General features: G+C 37.4%; 1 protein-coding gene across 2 annotated transcripts in view; it reads left to right on the top strand.

The window, feature by feature from the left end:
- The window catches only part of pcx (pecanex), a 29,607-nt gene extending 14,620 nt beyond the window's left edge, over positions 1-14,987 (top strand). For both annotated transcript variants that reach the window (XM_019040199.2, XM_019040198.2), the window contains 10 exons: positions 297-2,059; positions 2,503-2,702; positions 3,134-3,298; positions 4,541-6,265; positions 7,458-7,607; positions 8,067-8,236; positions 8,619-8,731; positions 8,914-9,176; positions 10,279-10,419; positions 11,396-14,987. In XM_019040199.2, the coding sequence (XP_018895744.2) occupies positions 297-2,059; positions 2,503-2,702; positions 3,134-3,298; positions 4,541-6,265; positions 7,458-7,607; positions 8,067-8,236; positions 8,619-8,731; positions 8,914-9,176; positions 10,279-10,419; positions 11,396-11,536 (4,831 nt within the window). In that variant the 3' untranslated portion in view covers positions 11,537-14,987. The remainder of the gene's footprint in view (positions 1-296; positions 2,060-2,502; positions 2,703-3,133; positions 3,299-4,540; positions 6,266-7,457; positions 7,608-8,066; positions 8,237-8,618; positions 8,732-8,913; positions 9,177-10,278; positions 10,420-11,395) is intronic.
- Positions 14,988-17,957: the final 2,970 nt, after the last annotated feature.

Genomic DNA, 17,957 nt, shown 5'->3' with positions numbered 1-17,957 from the left:
TTAGCCTAAGTTCTATAATTTACTGTAGTAATTCACAATGGGAGAAAATATGTTTTCTTCACTGTACAATCAAAGAAGTTTGTGTCTCTGACTTCGAAACAAAATTAAGAAACCATAGTTTTGCATTTATTTGCCTAATGCCAGTACTATTTGCGCCAGTTAAGTTTCAATAATATCATAATTCTTCCTTCCCATTTGTGTTATTTAACAAGAGCCATGATCAATCACAATTTGATACTTTCACACTACCTGCTGAGCCCTTGCTACGGTTTTTATTTTTTACCTCTCATTTACAGATCAAGAAGAACAAGAAACATGGGTGATCCGATTGGACCATCAATGGCTCCATCCCCCTCTGCAGGAGCTGGAGCCTTATCGGGGATGCAAGCTCATAGTGCCGCCTCAATGCAGCTTGCAGAACTCGTTGGTGGCACACATCTTGCATCATCGCACGACGACACAGTAGATGGTGCTGTTCATGTTTTCCGAGACGAAAATGGACAGTGGATGACCTACACTTTCGATGAAAAGGGCACTGGCACAGACAATTTCATTCCTCCGGGCCCCAACAAATTTTTGCAATCGCTTTTGGCGCAACAGACCCACCCAGAGAATCGTCAAGTCACCAAATCGCCACCAGTGGCAGATGCGTTTAATGAGATATCAGCTGTCGCAGATGCCGGAGTTCAAGTTCCGTATTTATCTCGGAGAATGTCGCTGTCAAGTGATTGTTCCAGCTGCACTTCTCCTGTTCATTTGTTACCAACAGTGCCTGCAAACTCTGCTGCCTCTAAGTCCCTTCTGCAACATCTTCGTTTAAATTCTAGCGGTGTTTACGTAGTTGAATCTATACATCCTCTAATTGCTCCTCCCGAAGCAGGGGTATCTTTGTTAGGCTCGGTCTCAGAGCGAATGCAAGAGAACGCCTCTCACCAGCTAGGTATTGAACAGTTTCGAGATCAGTTCCTCGCAAGTCCCTACATATGCCAGCGTGAGGCAGGAGACCGTGAAATTGTCCGGAGTACCAAGTATGAATTCATGAGTTCGATTGACTCTCCGAAGAACGGGAAAAAAACTCAAAAATATTACAATTACCATTTATTCCCATGTGCTCCGATTAAAATAAAATTTGATCGGTTAGCTCTTCTGGCTGTCCTAGACCGGAATTTAAGTTTTTTTGAAACTTTCTTAACCTTGTTTTTAGCCATAGTTGTTGCTTTTTTAGGTTCTTTATTATTATTTTTAAATTTCTATCAAGATCTTCAAGCTTTCATGTTCTGCTTGGTGATCGCCAGCTGTCAATACTCTTTGCTTAAAAGTGTCCAGCCAGACGCATCGTCGCCCACGCATGGTTTCAACAGGATAGTTGCATTCAGCCGACCTGTGTACTTTATATTATGCAGTGCCTTAGTCTTAATATTGCACTTGGTTCTAGTCACTAAACAAAGTTGGACCCCTTTTCAAATATATGGACTGCTTTGTTATCCTAGGGAATCAGTCACATTCATGCGTGATACGCTAGTCTCCTTTTTACTTTACTTTCCTCTTGTTTTTAGTTTCGGTCTGTTTCCGCAAGTCAATACCTTTTCCATGTATTTGTTAGAACAAATAGAAATGCATCTGTTTGGTGGCAATGCGACTGCTTCAGCATCTGCTGCTCTTTACTGCGTTCTTCGCAGTTGTTTGGCTGTTTTAATGCTTTACGGTTTTGCATTTGGGGGTCTAAATGAGCCCAAACAATCACAACATATTTTGTTCTCAATATTTTGCGGCCTCCTCATAGCAACATCTTATCATCTAAGTCGAAGTGCGAGTGATCCGACACCAATATGGAACATACTTAAAATGCATTTATGGCCTGATGATGATATTGAATCCATTCCAACTCCATCAAGTGTGAAAAGGAGTAAATCAAGGAACAAGATGAAGCACCAAGGTTCAGAGAAATCAGCTAGTCAATCAAAAATTAGTGAAGCCAAAAGCAATTCTTTAAACAGCTCTAAGAGTGCTGGGTCCGATAAGAAACAATCTCCAAATTGCTCTCAGACAACTGTTCAAGGTAAGTCTAAGTAACACTCAGTAGTTATTTCCTAACTATATTTTTTATTTAATGTGTGAAAGTCGGCAGAATGAAATATCGTGAAACTTCAATATTAGAAAAACCTCCAAAATGTTAAAAAAAAACTATCGAGGCCCAAATTTTGTCGAGAAGTTTGTCGTAAACACCACGTTGAGGCAAGAATGTTGTAAATGACTTTTCTTAATTTGAAATCTAGCTTTTATTGTGGATGATTTTTTTCATTTTTAAATGCTAATTTGGAAGTTTAACATTTTTACTTTAGTTCTTATCTTAACATACCTACCATGTTAATATGCTGAGGTAACGCTATTAAAGTTTTCATATTTTCTAATTCTGTATAAAATTAACAGACCAAAGGTTTATTCAATCATTATTTTTCGGGTTAGTTCTGTGTTTGACGTATCTTTTATATTATTTTTCAGAGCAATGTTTAGACAATGCAGAAAATGGATTTGAAGAGAAAGATGATCAAGAACTTGTAGATCCTCTCCCATCCAAGCTGCAAGAGTCCGTGAATGCCAGACTGAAGTCAGATCTTATTATTTGTACTGTTGCCGCTGTGTTTGTCTTTGTGATTCATTGCAGTGCGGTTTTCACTGCTCTTCAACCAGAACTCAATCCGGTAATTTTTTTTTTTTTTTTTTTTTTTTTTATGTTAAACTTCTTGAATTTTAATTCATCTCAAACAGAATGAAAGATAAGGAGGTATCTTAACTCACAATTTGAGTCAATGAGTGTTCAAAAATGGATGAGCTCCTAATAGATGATTTGGGTCCTTAATGCGGTGACATTGCCCTCCTAGAAGATTCCAGGAAATCCCTAATATTAATTTATACATCCATCGTTTTAACATTTAACTCTGGTTTAAACGCTTTTCTCTCTGCAGACTTGAATTTTGAGTCAAAAACTTGTAACGTACAAGCACTTTTGAAAATTCGAAGATTGTACAAAGCCAATATCCTTAAACACAATGGATGTCAACATCTGTACTGTTCCCATGCACCGCTTTATGTGATTCACTTTTACTTAACTGTAAACATTACTTGTTTCCAGGTTCTTTGGAGTGTCTGTGGTTGTCTAGGCCTGCTTTTACATTATATTTTACCGCAACTGCGAAAACAACTTCCATGGCTATGTATAGCAAGACCTATTTTACGATCTCATGAACATGGACAATATGAAGTTTGCGGACCTGCGAAAATTATGTGGTTTGAAAAGGTACATTTCCGTTCTCCCATCTTTAAAAATAGCTTTTAATTGATTCTAGTTGGTCGCTTAGTGGTAGAATTAAACCTTTTACATCCCCTATTTTGGTTTTAATACCGTGGCTTTTCAAACAATTCAGTTATTTGAAATGATTTGTGGATTATTATGCTAATTTTAACCTACACTTGGTCGCAATATGTACCAAATAATTTGTTGGCTATACCCTAAAATAAGTTTGATACAGAAGAACTGCAGTTTTTTAAATGTGGTGTAGCAGAAAGGGGTTTGTCTTGCAGCAAGTTATGTTGATTTATTATTCAGTCTTAGTACTCTTATTAATTTTTCATTGGCCTCAGCCAGTAGCAGATTCAGGATCAAAACTCATTTTACATTATTGGGCCGTTGAGGAAGTGAATTTTTAGTGCAAAGCAAATACAAAGCAAATGGTCCAAATGGGCCTGTTGCAAACTTTTTTTAGAGCAAAAATAAGAGTTGTTACTCATAGAAAATGTCTCAAAAATCATGATAAGCACATCAACAAAGTCTAAAATACACTTCTTACTTCATAATTTGCTCAAGAAATTTGCATTTTTTCGAGCTTCCCGCCTCCAAAACGATACTACGGCCCAGATGAACATCTCGTTAGAGGAGTCATTCCATCCAACCTCTGCTCACAAGGATACTATGCAATTCAACATAGCCGATGCCAATCTGCCAAAACACATGTGACGGGACGAAGATTCTAACCACCTGATAACAAACGGCGTGTTTACATTCACGTTTTTCTTGCGTTGATAGATATCCGCCTTTATTAACCTCGTGCTATCCTCAACTTGCGCGCGGAAGCATTGGCCATGTTGAGCTGGGATTGAATGGAACGACTCCTCTTACGAAATGTTCACCTATGCCGCAGTATCCTTTTTGAAGCAGGAAGCATAAAAAAACGCAAATTTTTTAAGCAGATTGTGAAGTTAGAAGTTCATTTCAGAGTTTGCCGATGCGCTCATTAAGATTTTCGAGACATTATCTATGAGGAACAACTCTTATGTTTGCTCTGACAAAAGTTTGCAACAGGCCCATTAATATTAGTTTTCCGTCAAGTACAAATAATTTGTTTATGAAAATGTGCAAATATTTGAAGGGCGGTGACTCTATATTTACCATCAATTACGGCATCAGCACAATTCGAGTTATTATTAAAGGTTTTATGATTTCTTAGAAAATAATATTTTCCTTCTCTCAATTTCTTTTCAGATGTTCGTGTACCTGTGTTTTTTTGAGAAAAATATTCTGTATCCAGTTTTATTCCTCAGTTGTCTGACATCTGACAGCCCAGTCATCATTCGAAAGTTCGGGGTTGCCCTTGGTGCATTTATTGTCACTGTTTGCGGACTAAAATGTCTTCGCTCTTCATTCTCAGATCCTCGCTCTCAGTATCTCATTTTAATTTTTTCTGTCTTATTTTTCCAACTAGACTACGCTGCAAGCTCAGAAACTGTCCTTGTAGATTATTTTATAACGGCAATCGTATACCACAAGACTTATGAACTGTTATTGAAAATACAATTTGTCGTCACTTACATCGCCCCTTGGCAAATCACCTGGGGCTCAGCATTTCATGCGTTTGCTCAACCATTCTCCGTGCCCCATTCTGCAATCATGTTCATGCAAGCCACCTTATCAGCAGTGCTCTCAACGCCACTGTATCCGTTTCTGGGAAGTGCAATATTCCTGACATCCTATCCTCGCCCTGTCAAGTTTTGGGAACGAGACTATAATACTCGCAGAGTTGATCATTCGAATACTCGCCTGTCTTCTCATCTGGAAAGGAACCTAGGAGCTGATGATAATAATCTGAATTCAATTTTTTACGAACATTTAACACGATCGCTTCAGCACTCATTATGCGGTGATTTAATTCTCGGCCGTTGGGGACCTGTTGGTCAAGGTGATTGCTTCGTCTTAGCATCAGAAAATCTAAACTGCCTTGTCCACATAATCGAACTTGGAAACGGTCTAGTCACTTTTCAAATGCGCGGATTGGAATTTCGAGGAACGTATTGTCAACAACGTGAAGTTGACGCAATCACTCAAGGTGTGGAAGAAGACAAGGGATGTTGCTGTTGCAAGCCCGGTCATCTTCCAGACATGCTTTCTCTAAACGCAGCTTTTAGTCAGAGATGGCTGGCTTGGGAAGTAACGCAAACAAAATATGTTCTCGAAGGATACAGCATCTCGGACAATTCAGCAGCCTCCATGTTCCAAGTGTTTGACTTCCGCAAAGTGTTAGTGACCTACTACGTAAAAAGTATCATCTTCTATGCCGTCAGTTCTCCATTACTTGAAAGTTGGCTATCATCATCAACCATTTTAGATGCCTTAAAATCAACTCTAGACCGGAATTTTGTCGATTTAGATCCCATTTTCAGCATGAACATCGATGAAGACTACGATTTTCGAGCCAGTGGTATCACAAGAAATAGTTTCTGTGCTATCTACTTAGAGTGGATTCAGTTTTGTGCATCTAAACGATCAAAACCACTAGGAGACAAAGGCCGTGATTCACCATTAGTATCTCTTTGTTTTGCTCTGAGTTTGCTTGGCCGACGGACATTGGGCGCAGCATCTCACTATTCTGTTTCTAGTGTGGAGTACTTTTTATATGGTTTACATGCGCTATTCAAAGGAGATTTCCGGATAACTTCCACTCGAGATGAATGGATTTTCTCAGACATGGAACTTCTTAAGAAAGTAGTCGCACCAGGGGTTAGGATGTCTCTGAAACTACATCAAGATCATTTCATGTCCCCTGACGAATATGAAGATCCCAACGCACTCTACAGTGCAATCGTCAGTCATCAAGAAAATCTTGTCATTTCCCACGAAGGAGATCCTGTTTGGAGAAATGCCGTTTTGTCTGGCATGCCGTCCCTCCTTGCCTTACGTCACATACTTGAGGACGATAATGATGATTACAAGGTACTTTTCTCAATATATTTAGACCTCACTGAGTTGGAATGTGTCAAGAATGAGGCTTTATTCTAATTTAGAGGGGCTCCAGAGGTTGTGGGAAGGGTCTGAGCAAAATGAAGGAAAAGTCCACTGCACTTGCGTCCACCTATGGACCTGTTAAGTCACAAAACAACTTACCCCATTTCACAGGTGTCATTTGAAATCCTAACTTTATTCTCATTATTCTCCGTTTCTTTAAAAAAGTAAAAAAAAAAAAAAAAAATATGGATGACTTCTGGACAAAGGTTTGAGTTAAAAGCTTAAAGTAAACTACTGTCATGAAGTAAAGTCAGACATGACACTTTATGTCCATTCAGTTCCACAGTGGGTGAATATGCAATAAAACAGGACTTGACAGGTTTAACGAGGGTCTGCAGCCTTAGCAGGTTTCGACTCAGTGAGGTTTGTCGTAATCACTAATTTTAATTATCTTACCAAATTTCATCTTGGTTTCTCAACTTTGGAAGTAGAGACACCCATGTTTCAACGATTCCTATCGGTGGCCAAAATGCGAAATTGTGTATCTCCATTTGCAACTTTGCAGATTTCCTATCATATTTTATTTTGTCTTCAGAAAACTAGCCAACTTAATTTCTTGAAACCCTCTTGAATTTCTTGTCTCCGTCAGCTGACTATTTTTTATAAAATCGAGCTATGAACTTGTCTCGTTCATCTTTAAAAAATGAAAAGTGGAGTGGATTTTTTGAAAAATTGCAATAGAGATATGTAGTTTTGCACTTTGGCCATGGAAATGACCCTGTACCATATTCCACAGCCTGAACAAAATATGGTTTTAATTAGCGTGCAGACTATGAATGAGCTTGCCCAGTAATTTTCAACTATTACACTTTTGAAAAGTTGAAAAAGAAATTAGTTCATATGAATTCTTTCTGACAATTTTTGTAATAATCTTACACATCGCCAGATAAACCAAGAAAGAGTTAGAACATATCTTTTATGCAGCAGGTGCACTTTTCTAGTGCGATCTGTGTCCATATAGCTGTGCACCATGTATTGATAATGACTGCTTGGCCTTTAGATCATTCTAGAGGTAATGCACAATTGGAAGTGTAACCCAAGAATATTTGTTTGTGTCATATTGGTTTTCTTGACAATATGTGTTTGAATTGATGTAAAATGGATGTCCTCTCTGTTTCAGGTGATAATGTTGAACAAGCGATACTTAAGTTTTCGGGTGATCAAAATGAACAAAGAGTGTGTAAGAGGACTCTGGGCAGGACAACAACAAGAACTTGTTTATTTGAGAAATTGTAACCAGGAGCGAGGAAGCATTCAAAATGCGAAACAGGTAAATATCAACAGGAATTATAATTCTATTTGGATAGAATCACCAAAAAATTACGATAATTTTATTTCACATGTAATTTTCTCTCAATTTATTTCTCCTGATGAAGAATTATGCCAAATTTTAACGCACGATAACAGCAAAAGTAGATTATCTTTCTTGCTTACTTAGTTGCTTATCTCAGAGGCTGTTGCAAAATGGATCATAAAACAAGGTGTGAACTCAAGCATCAAGATATCTGTTTTCTCATCAAAATTTTACTTTGAAAACGATTTATGCAACGATAAGTATTAATAATAACTCTTAACCAAGATATTAACATTTTTCAATGCATAATCTCAAACTTGCCACCCATAGATATAACAATAATCTACTGGAATTAAATCGCAAAAAATTTAAAAAAAAAACTAAAAAATTACGTAGTGCTGACTCAGACTAATTTTTTTCTCATTCTAATCTCAGGCTCTTCGGAACATTATCAATTCCTCATGTGATCAACCAATTGGATATCCTATCTTCGTGTCTCCTCTCACAACCTCCTACGCAGAAACAAACGAACAATTATGCAGTATTATTGGTGGCTCACTTAGTTTAGGCGCTATGAAGCGAGCTGTTCTAAGATTATGGAACCGGTAAGTACTTTTAGTATCCTTTGTTTTTAGAATGTCCCTAATATTTTTTTAGAACTCAGTCAGTGTTCATCGAAAAAGTTACCATTTGTAGAAATTTGTTGCCGTGCCACTTGAAAATCTAGCATGAGTTCGTTTTCAAATAATTTAATCAGAATTTTTTCATTCAAATTACTCAGAATTTCAGCTTTTATTTCATCTTACTGTAAACATGAAAGCTCATCAGTTCAGTTACTGAGTCATAATTTCATAAGCAATATCACTCTCCCCTTTCAGGTATTCTTGCCTTCTGTGGTTTCCTACCTATTATCTGATAGAAATTACTGGCAATTTTCCGTTGATTTTACCTCCTTTTAATGTCTTTGTTGTCATCTTATGTTCACAGAATGAGACGGCGGTGTATCGAGGGTTGTTCCAGCGGCGGATCATTGCAACACGATGATGGTGGTTTTGGTCATGAAGGCATGTATGCAATGACTCCGTGCAATATTCACTCAGGTAAGATGAGAAGCATGTTTAATAGCATACTCTTTGAGGCACCAGTGATATTTATCATTTTAACATTATGGCTGCTCAAAAAATAAGTCAAAGACGCCTGTCAAACTTTACTGTCTTGAAAAATTGTGAATTTTTTATGGGATCTTTGAATATTCACTGATCAAAATTTTTTTCTGTCGTAGGGTATAATCGATCAACTCCTGCGAGTCAATCCATTGAAAGCACCATCATGGGAGGTGGGAGTATGGGCAGAATCAACCGAGGTAGTTTAGGTAGCACAACAGGGAAGCCAAGCTCATCAACACTAGCTAGTTTGGCTGGACTCCTGTCATCATCCCAGCAACCATCCGCAGATAGTAATTCCAAAACTTCAACCACCTCCAACAACAATCCTTCTATATCAAAGGATGACCATGAGAAAGAACCTCTACAGCAACGAGTTCGAGTAAGTAGCAAACTGTACATTTCTCGTGAAAGTATTAATACATTTTTTGTTTAATTTATTTATTTATTTTTGTAGGTATCTCAAAGAAATTTAAAAAAAAAAATGTTCAGAAGAAATGATAGGCGCCAAATTGACTTACTCTGCGGGTCCAGAGCAAAAAGTACTTAAAAACTTAAAAACTTTCCGCTTTTAGCAGTATTTACCACTCACACTCTGAGAGAATATACTGAAGATACTTAGTAGATCGCAATTAACTTTCTATCCCGACTCACCAAATATTTGTAATCCAAATTCTTTCATGATGGTGGTGTACAAATGGCGTGCCATTATTTGGATTACAAACATTTGGTGAGATGTGATAAAGAGTTAGTGCAATCTATTGAGCAATATAAATGACCAAAGTTTGTAATAATAGTTTTATCATACATTTTAGATATCCCACCTGAACAATCTATGCAACATCATTAGATGAGGCGACAGTATAGTTTTGAAGTCAACGGTTTTTTTGTCTCATGATGATTGATGAATAATTTGTTGAGTAAAATTCGCCAAATGATGACTGATAAATGTTGGGGGTAAGCACTTTGCTAGGCGAGTTTTTGCAAATCACGATGAGACTGATAAACTAGTCGCTCAACTGTCCTGTCACCAGTCATCATTAGGCAAATCTAAGTGTCCATGCTTGAGAGTAACTCTCATATTATAGGAAACATAGCAGTGCAAGGTGTGTGAACAGGATTAAATTTTGCAATAAGGAACTACTGCCTCTGGCTCTTCCATAAAAGCACGTATCTGCATAGGGAAACCAATGGCATTTATGTTGTTTCTTAAATGAGCCAAAAATAGTGGTTCCTTATTGCTAAATGTAATTCAAATATGTCCTCTCTGCTTTTACTCATGAGAATTTCATAATCAAACAAAAGAGAATCCTTGAGCGTGGTTATTTGAAAATGCTGGTAATTTTTATACTTTTGTATCTCCTTTCATGGATGTCCTACTAATTGTAAGGGACTTAGTTTTCTTCGCACGATAATTTATTTGAATTATTTATTTGTTTTTGAAACCTGAAAGTTTACAATAAGTGCTCATTTATGTTTTTTAGATTGTGGATCCCTATCAAGTGTATGATGCTGTAAATTTGGGGCGACGGATAGATGTCCTTTGGCCTGATGAGAGGATGCGGCAGCAAGGTGGTCGTACTTTTTGGCAAGACTGGATACCCCAAACTGGAATGGAAGGACAGGTCAGTTTACATTCATTATTTCCAAAGCAAAAAAGCTTTTGGATGTCAAAGCCTCTATGCAATACTAACGTTCTTTTCAGCACTTTTCTATCCGGCTGTTTTAGTCGTGTTGTTTAGTGTGAGTGGAAAGTTTGAACTTTTGCATAAAATCCTGTTAATGTCTTGGTTAAGAGATTTAGTAAACCTCGGATTAGTTGAACTAACATGACAGTTGGCCAATTTGGATTATGGAAAGTTCAGATAATCCGGCGTCTACTTTTCGTGAAATAAATGGATAGTCGATGAATTAATGCAAACCTTTTTAATTTTGTACTTCAGTACACACAAAATTAGTAAAACAATATTAGTATACTTATACAAAGTTTCTTTGGTGTTAACCTATTCAAAATAATCTATGACTTTCTCCTGGGCATGGCCAGCCACCAGTCTTTTAGCTACTGATCCGCTCCATTTATCGAATCCATTGTGACTGCCAAGTGAAAGTGAGGAATATTTTTCAACAAACCAGTTCGGATAATACGAGGTTTACTGTACCTTCAACAATTTTGTTGCATAAATCATACTCTACGTCAAATTCTAATGAGAAAACATCATTATGCTTAAATTTGCACCTCGTCTGGTGGGCCATTATTTACTCAATCTATCTTTTTAGTTCAGTTATGCCTTCTTTATTTAACCCTGACAATGCACCTAGCTATTACATGCTGGTCACCTTTTCATGTATTTTTATGTCGAATGAGTCCAGTTTCCAGTGTCCCCTTAAATCTTTAATGGAATCATATAGTGATTCAAAGAAACATTGACAATCAACTGTAACTCATCATCTGCAAAAGGCAAGAAAAGGTCAAAAATATTTAATTGGCTGGATTAATGTATTTAGTTTAATCTTGCTTGGGGTGTTCTTTGAGAATTTTTTTTTTACCTTTTTGATAGCCTTCAAGTGTTCGTAACTCACCTGTCGTTTTGATGCTTTCAGGTTGTTCATCGCTGGATTCCCAACCATAGAGATCCAAACCGGAGGTCTCACGTTGATAAGACTGTGTTATTAGTGAAAATAGATGATAAGTATGTGCCCATTGCAGAGAGTGGGGTCCAAGATTTAGGAGCTGAAGTCTGAACCTCTATCAAAGTCATCCCATCCATCTCTCGCAATAGCTCTTAAAAGAGCATGGTGTGGAAAGCATTTTTATTTTTCAGTTTCTTCCCATTATATTTTTTCATCCTTGAATTGTGAATGAAAAAGAAGTACAAAATGCAACTCCAAGTTGCTGCTTTTCAGATAAATGGTCAGTTTATCTGCTAAGATATGTCTTCCCATTTATGAAGCAGTTGTTATGTATAAAAGATTGGTTTAATTTTCTCATCTTTTTTTCTAATGTAATTCTGAGAATATTAAAGATGAGTATCCTGTTAATCTCAAGCTAGGTAAGGAGAATATTCTCTAAGAGTTAAATTCACAAGCGCAATGAAAATTTACTGATCCTTACTGTTAGAATAATTTTAAATTTATTTGTGACTGGTTGAGCCATAAATGTATGTACTGTCGCTGTTAGGAAATCTTGTCATACTTTTCTTATTATTTTCCTAAACGGTATTTTTTTGTCGTGAGCCTTGACTTGGAGATCAGGTGTGACTGAATACCTCAGTTGAATTCTGATATTTAGATGTGTGCCTCCATAATCTTGACATCAAAGCACTTTAAATTGAATCATTTGTCCGATATTTTTTTTATGTAAAAATGTTTCACGCAAGAGGTATGGAAAATATCCCTCTTTCCACAACATTGTGGTATCGATCTTTAAAAGAATAATCTCATAGCTTCAAATTTGGAAAATAATCAGTTTGATGCAGCTGTTTAGAGTCTTTCCAATCTCATCTGTAATGGTCTTGCCCAATTTTGTTGTGTTATTGCAAGAAGAAGAGAGATATATAACAATTTTTAAAGTGAGATGTGATACATAGTTATGCTCTTTGAAATATCCAATCCATATATATGCTTCAGAATGAGGCTAAAATGCTATAAAAAGATTTAAATTTTTATTAAATTTTTTATTTTATTTTTATGTTTTGGACCGTAGGCCACTAAATAAGGTATAATTTCCAACACAATGAAGTATTCCATCACCTAAGAAAAATTTCATGAGGAAAACATAAAATTTTGAAGACAAAACTTGTTCGGTTTTTTTGGTTTTCATTTCAGGCCTTGTCTTGCAGCCCATTACATTCGTCCAGTTTCCCTATTTATCTTCCTTCTCCAGAAGAAGGAATGATTTTATTGGGGAAAAAAAGTTATTCAAGGAGAGGTGTATCGCATTATTGCCTCACGAGAAGGAAAATTATTGAAAGCCAGAAAGAAACACTATGCCAAAGTCACACTCCAAGTTAAATCTTACCCACTTATACTCTTCACTAGGCACCACTCTTTGTTATTTTTTGGCCCTTTAAACCGGCACTGCCATGGCATACCTTCAGTCTGAATAGTACTATTTTGGCTTTTCTATCCATATGCAAGTGTAAGCATCAGTTGTCTTTCTATCTCTAATTTTAATCGGCCCCAAGTCTAATTTTTTGTCCAAAATTACGGAGGATCAGGAAATTTTTATTGCTCTTTATCTCGAAGGAATCATTTTAAATTTTATAAATTGAAATCAGGGTTTGTAAATTTTTCTCAATATTCTTATTTTTATTCATTTTGTGCTTTGAATTTTGTGATATGAACTATGCACTTAAGAACAACCAATGAAATGAATTATGTTATTTGTATGTTTTTGAAACTTACTCTTGTTTCTAAGTTTTTGATATATTATGTGCTCATCTAGGTATGAGCTCTAGAGGAAGAATTGATAATGAACGGCATCTGCCATTTTATAATTTTACAATAAAGAAACGCAAACGATTATTGCAGCCTGGTGTGAAGCGAAGGTCAAACCTGTGTCTCCCAGATCTTAATTTTACTGAAGAGTAACTGAGATTAAATTATTTGCCTTAATCATAGATTTAATTGTTAACTACTTACTTTGTTTTTCTTTTTTTCTCTTTTCCACCCTGTAATCCTGTTTTAGTAACAGTGTGAGTGAAAGCATATGCCAAAATTTCCTCAGGAGGGCTGTTATCACTAATCTTTATTTCTTCTAGGAAGTGAAATAAACGATAATGAATGTTTGGTTCTTTCCAGTAGAATAATTATGAGAAAAAATTGCTAGAGCCAATGTTCAATTTTCTGCTCTGAATGTAGGCTGTGAAATTTTGTTGTTTTCAAGTAGGTATGGGGACACTTTTGACAATTTAGAGGTACAATTATACAACTGATAATCATTTCCTCTAGAATGTAAGATCCCCACAGCAGTTCAGGACTGACTGATACCCTTATCGACCAATTTTTTGTTGAAATGCCTGCAGTTAGACTGTTTCCTTTCTTCCGTTTTTAATTTTTATTTTTTTTTTCTCATTTGTGATCCTCTGATCAAATAGTAACTTCATTTTATGTATGCTTAACGTTTTTAAAAGATAGGTACAGGAGAAGTGTGAACATTTCTGCACCACAAAGGACCTTTTTAGGCTAAGAATTCAGTGATTGTAATATCAGCCTCATTTCTCAATTTATACTCAGTTGAAATATTTCGAAATGTATCCTTAAACTTTAATTGTAGTGAAGAAAATATGAAGAATATATTAGCAGTGTGGGACATACTACAATTTCTCCATAAGAATGAAGAGCATTTAAAAGTACGCATTTCCAGCCCTAAAATCTTCAGTGTATGTTGTGCCTATTTTGTCATGCAGACTGTGAATTTTATGCCCTGATTAAAACCTCATGCACGTGATTCCTTTCATGATCAGATAACTTTCTTAAATTAAAAGAGCAATTCAGTTGGAACATAGACATGTATTCTGAATTCCTGCCAAAACATTTGTAAGTCCAGACTTTTTATTTTAAAAATGACTCAACCCCACATTAATTATCAAGAAAAATCTTTATTATTCTGTTTGATGTTTCATTTTAAAATGTTTACAAGCCTTCAGTGTCAAAAAAGGGAGTAATTGAAGATCTCACTTTTTCTTGGTCTTTTTTTCCTCTTTATTAGTGATGTCAGTTTCATCAAATTTCTCAAGCTCGAATAATATTTTCTACTCACAGATTCACAAGCTCGAAACCGGTTTCACCATTAGTATTAGGGCTGTTGGAGACCCTGGTTTTAAAAAGATCAGCTACTTCTTCTGTGTGACGAATCAAGTTTTTTGGTGCTCAGAGAATATTCTAGGAACCCTTACTTTCTGTTCATCTGTTGGTCCTCTCATTCCTCTTATTTAGTCAAAGCAGTTTCACCCTTGGAAAGTCAAAAGGAAAAGAAACTTCAAGAAATGCTATTACCATAGCATGCATGAATGCATTTTTGTTTAGTTATTAGTATCAGCCTAAGAGCAAAAAGACAGAACTCAACGAAAAGAAGTAGGGAAGGTGATGGATTTCCCTTCTTACTTTTTGTTGTCATAATGTTTGTAGTCTAAGTTAAATATGTTTATACCTTTATTTTCTTTCATCTAATTACATTCGTTTTTAAAAATGATCTTCGTCTTTGTGTTTTTTACTACCTCATTTCTATTTTGAGTCACATAACATTTTATCTTATCTATAGGTAACTAGCCCTGGTCTTATAGACTATTTCATAAAAATTGAAGAGTGAGGGACGAAGTTCAGTATTGAGCTTAATCTATTTATTAGTGGTTTAAAAGCAGGTCATCGGCTCTTTCAAAAAATCCACGCTCGACAAAGGCAATCAATTTTCAAAAAATAGATTGAGCCGATAGATTGCTACTTTCCTTCTGCTGCCAATTTTCGTGGCGTATACTTCAGGTATCTTATGGATGGGGGAGTTATGAAATGTGTTCCCTCCAGATTTCTTAATATAACTGCTGAAAGTTTAAAACATGACTATGGTTTACATTAGTTGATCTAGGGACCATTTAATTTAATCCCTTAAAGTCTAGAAAATGTATCAAATTCCTCATAAGACCCTCTGGCCCATTGATAAGATTTTTTTCTCTTCTGGGATACTTGGTGAAGGCTCCGATGCACTTAAAGTTAACTCCTATTTAGTGAACAGGCAAAAGAATCGATGGTTGTCACGTAGACTACCTACCTGAAATTTTTTCTTCACTGTAATTTTCTAATTCGCTGTCAAGCATTGCCACAAACTCCTGGTCTCGGCTGTTTGGCGCCGCGAATGCCTTACATCAGCCTCACAAATAATTCTTTTTGCATTGGGTGAGGAATTTGATCAACCATGAGAGCCAAAATGAATTTTCGAAATCCAAAGATCTCAATGCGCGGCACCCTCGATTGCGCTGCAAGCCAATGACAAATTATCACGCCCATTCAAATTTCCTTCAATTTAGATGGTATGCAATTTGATCTCCGGAGAGTTCGAATAGTTGCTCAAGCTCAGAGCAATGGGCGCGAGGCTGTCATGATCATACGCGTATCAACGAACCCGCTATTTCCTTCATTTCGGACGGTATGCAATTCAATTGCGTCACAGGAATAAATATACCTAATCAGTTTCAAAAAAAAAAAAAAAAAAAAAAAAAAAAAAAAATTGAGGGCACCATAATCATTGAGGTTTAAATTAGCTGAGAGTGCATCGATTTTGAAGGAAGGATTAGAAAAGGATATAGGCACCTCGATTTGATCGTTGAATTTCCGAGGCGCCAAGGTAGCATTTTATTTTGAATTTTGAAAATTTCACCTTTTACGTCAAAGACCCTGGAACCAAGTTCCGCAAAAACCGATTGGCCAGGACCCGAGATAGCATTTTAGGCCACATTCACCACCTTGGATTTTCGAATTTAGAAAATTTCAATTTAAATTCAAGTTTCCCGTCAAAAAATGCCATCTGGTACTAAGTTTCACTGAAATCGATCGGACAGGAGTCGTAGGTATATCGTACAATCAGTAGGACTCTACAAAGTGGTTTTTTCTTCGTTTTTTTGCTTACCTACTTATTCACTTCTCAGATGCGTAATTATTACAAAGGAAAGTCGTCTTTACGATAGAAGGCTGCGATAAAATTGCACGAGTGCCCTTTTTTACCTTTTTGGAGATGCATAGGACTGCGCAAACTTTTCTGGCACTGAAAACTCACATGTTTGCGCGAATATTCAATTTTAACGAGGATGCTTCAATCTTGCAACCTTGGTAGTTAGTGGTAGATAACTACATCGCGGAAGACCGTTCATTCCCTCCTCCCTTACGGCATTTCCCTCTTCGGTGGATAGCCCTCGCAGCACTAATGGCCTAGAGAGCTTTCGTAGACTTTTAAAAAGTGAACTAGGGGCCTGTGGCCGCTACGAGGCCCCCAACTAATGAAATAAACTACATGTGAAAAATCGTAGAACAACCATATTCAAGTTTTTTATGAGATGCAGGGATTCAAAAACCGACGAGTGCACCCGAAAGAAAGCGTATTTTTTATCTCTGATTGCAACGTTATGTACCTCTTTCATGTTTTATTTTAATCATTTTTTTAAAAAGCTACATACAATTTTTCTGAAAACTTTCCACGAATTTACCTTAATGATCTCAAATAAAAGTATCGAAAATTTTGACACGACATTTTCGATCGTTCTATTTTCTTTTGATGTAAAAAAAAAACCGGCGCTCCGCTTCGCTCCGCGCCGGTTTTTTGGGGGGGGGGGGGGGGGGGCTTCGCCCCCCCAAGCCCCCCCAAGACGCGCGCTTCGCGCGCGCTTTTTAGTTTGAGTGTCCATTCCAGTTGTTCTGTCTTCTTAAGCGACCCGCGCGTCCACCGCGGGAAGAGTGTATTTTCCGAAGGGGGGGGGGGGGGGGGGGATCAATCTGTAAGGGAATGAATTAAGAATTGAAACAGAAGTTGAGTTGTGAGCAGGTGAGCACGTTGTGAGCTAGAAGTTGCGTACCTTGTCGCGAGAGTGCGCGGCGAGCGGGAATCCCACTACTGCGCTGATTGACCATGAGGCGAGAGTTGCGGACGGACGATGTACGAGAAATTGCCTACGTGGAGGCGGTCCGGCAGCAACATACCCACCGGCAGTCACCAGAAAGCAATAGCACAAAATAGTAGTTGCGTACGTTGCCAGCGAACGCGCTGCGAAAGATTGTGACGGTTAAATGGTGAGATTTTGTTCAAGAACAGATCATTTAACCTGACCCACTGTGCGACGAACAATTTGTCCAGAATCTTCCTTCCCCTGACCCACTGTGCGACGAAAAGTTTGTCCAAAAACTTCTCTCCCCTGACCCACTGTGCGACGATCAGCTTGTCCAAAAACTTTCTCCCCCGACCCACTGTGCGGCCCTGCTCCGGCCGGCTCCCCTCATGCCGCGCATCCCTCGCCTAAAACTTTCAAAGCTCGCCATCTTTAAACGGCTCGGCCGATTTAGCTCAAATTCAATACCAAACCAGTCCTAGGGGAGAACTACCACCCGTAAAAATTTCAGCTCAAAATATTCATTTTCGCTCGAGTTATCGAGTGGACAAGATTTGACCTCCCCCCACTTT

Source organism: Bemisia tabaci, chromosome 7 (assembly GCF_918797505.1).
Source record: "Bemisia tabaci chromosome 7, PGI_BMITA_v3".
NCBI classification, from domain to species: domain Eukaryota; kingdom Metazoa; phylum Arthropoda; class Insecta; order Hemiptera; family Aleyrodidae; genus Bemisia; species Bemisia tabaci.
The sequence above is the reverse complement of the archived record's forward strand: the minus strand, read 5'-3'. Positions and strand labels throughout refer to the sequence as shown.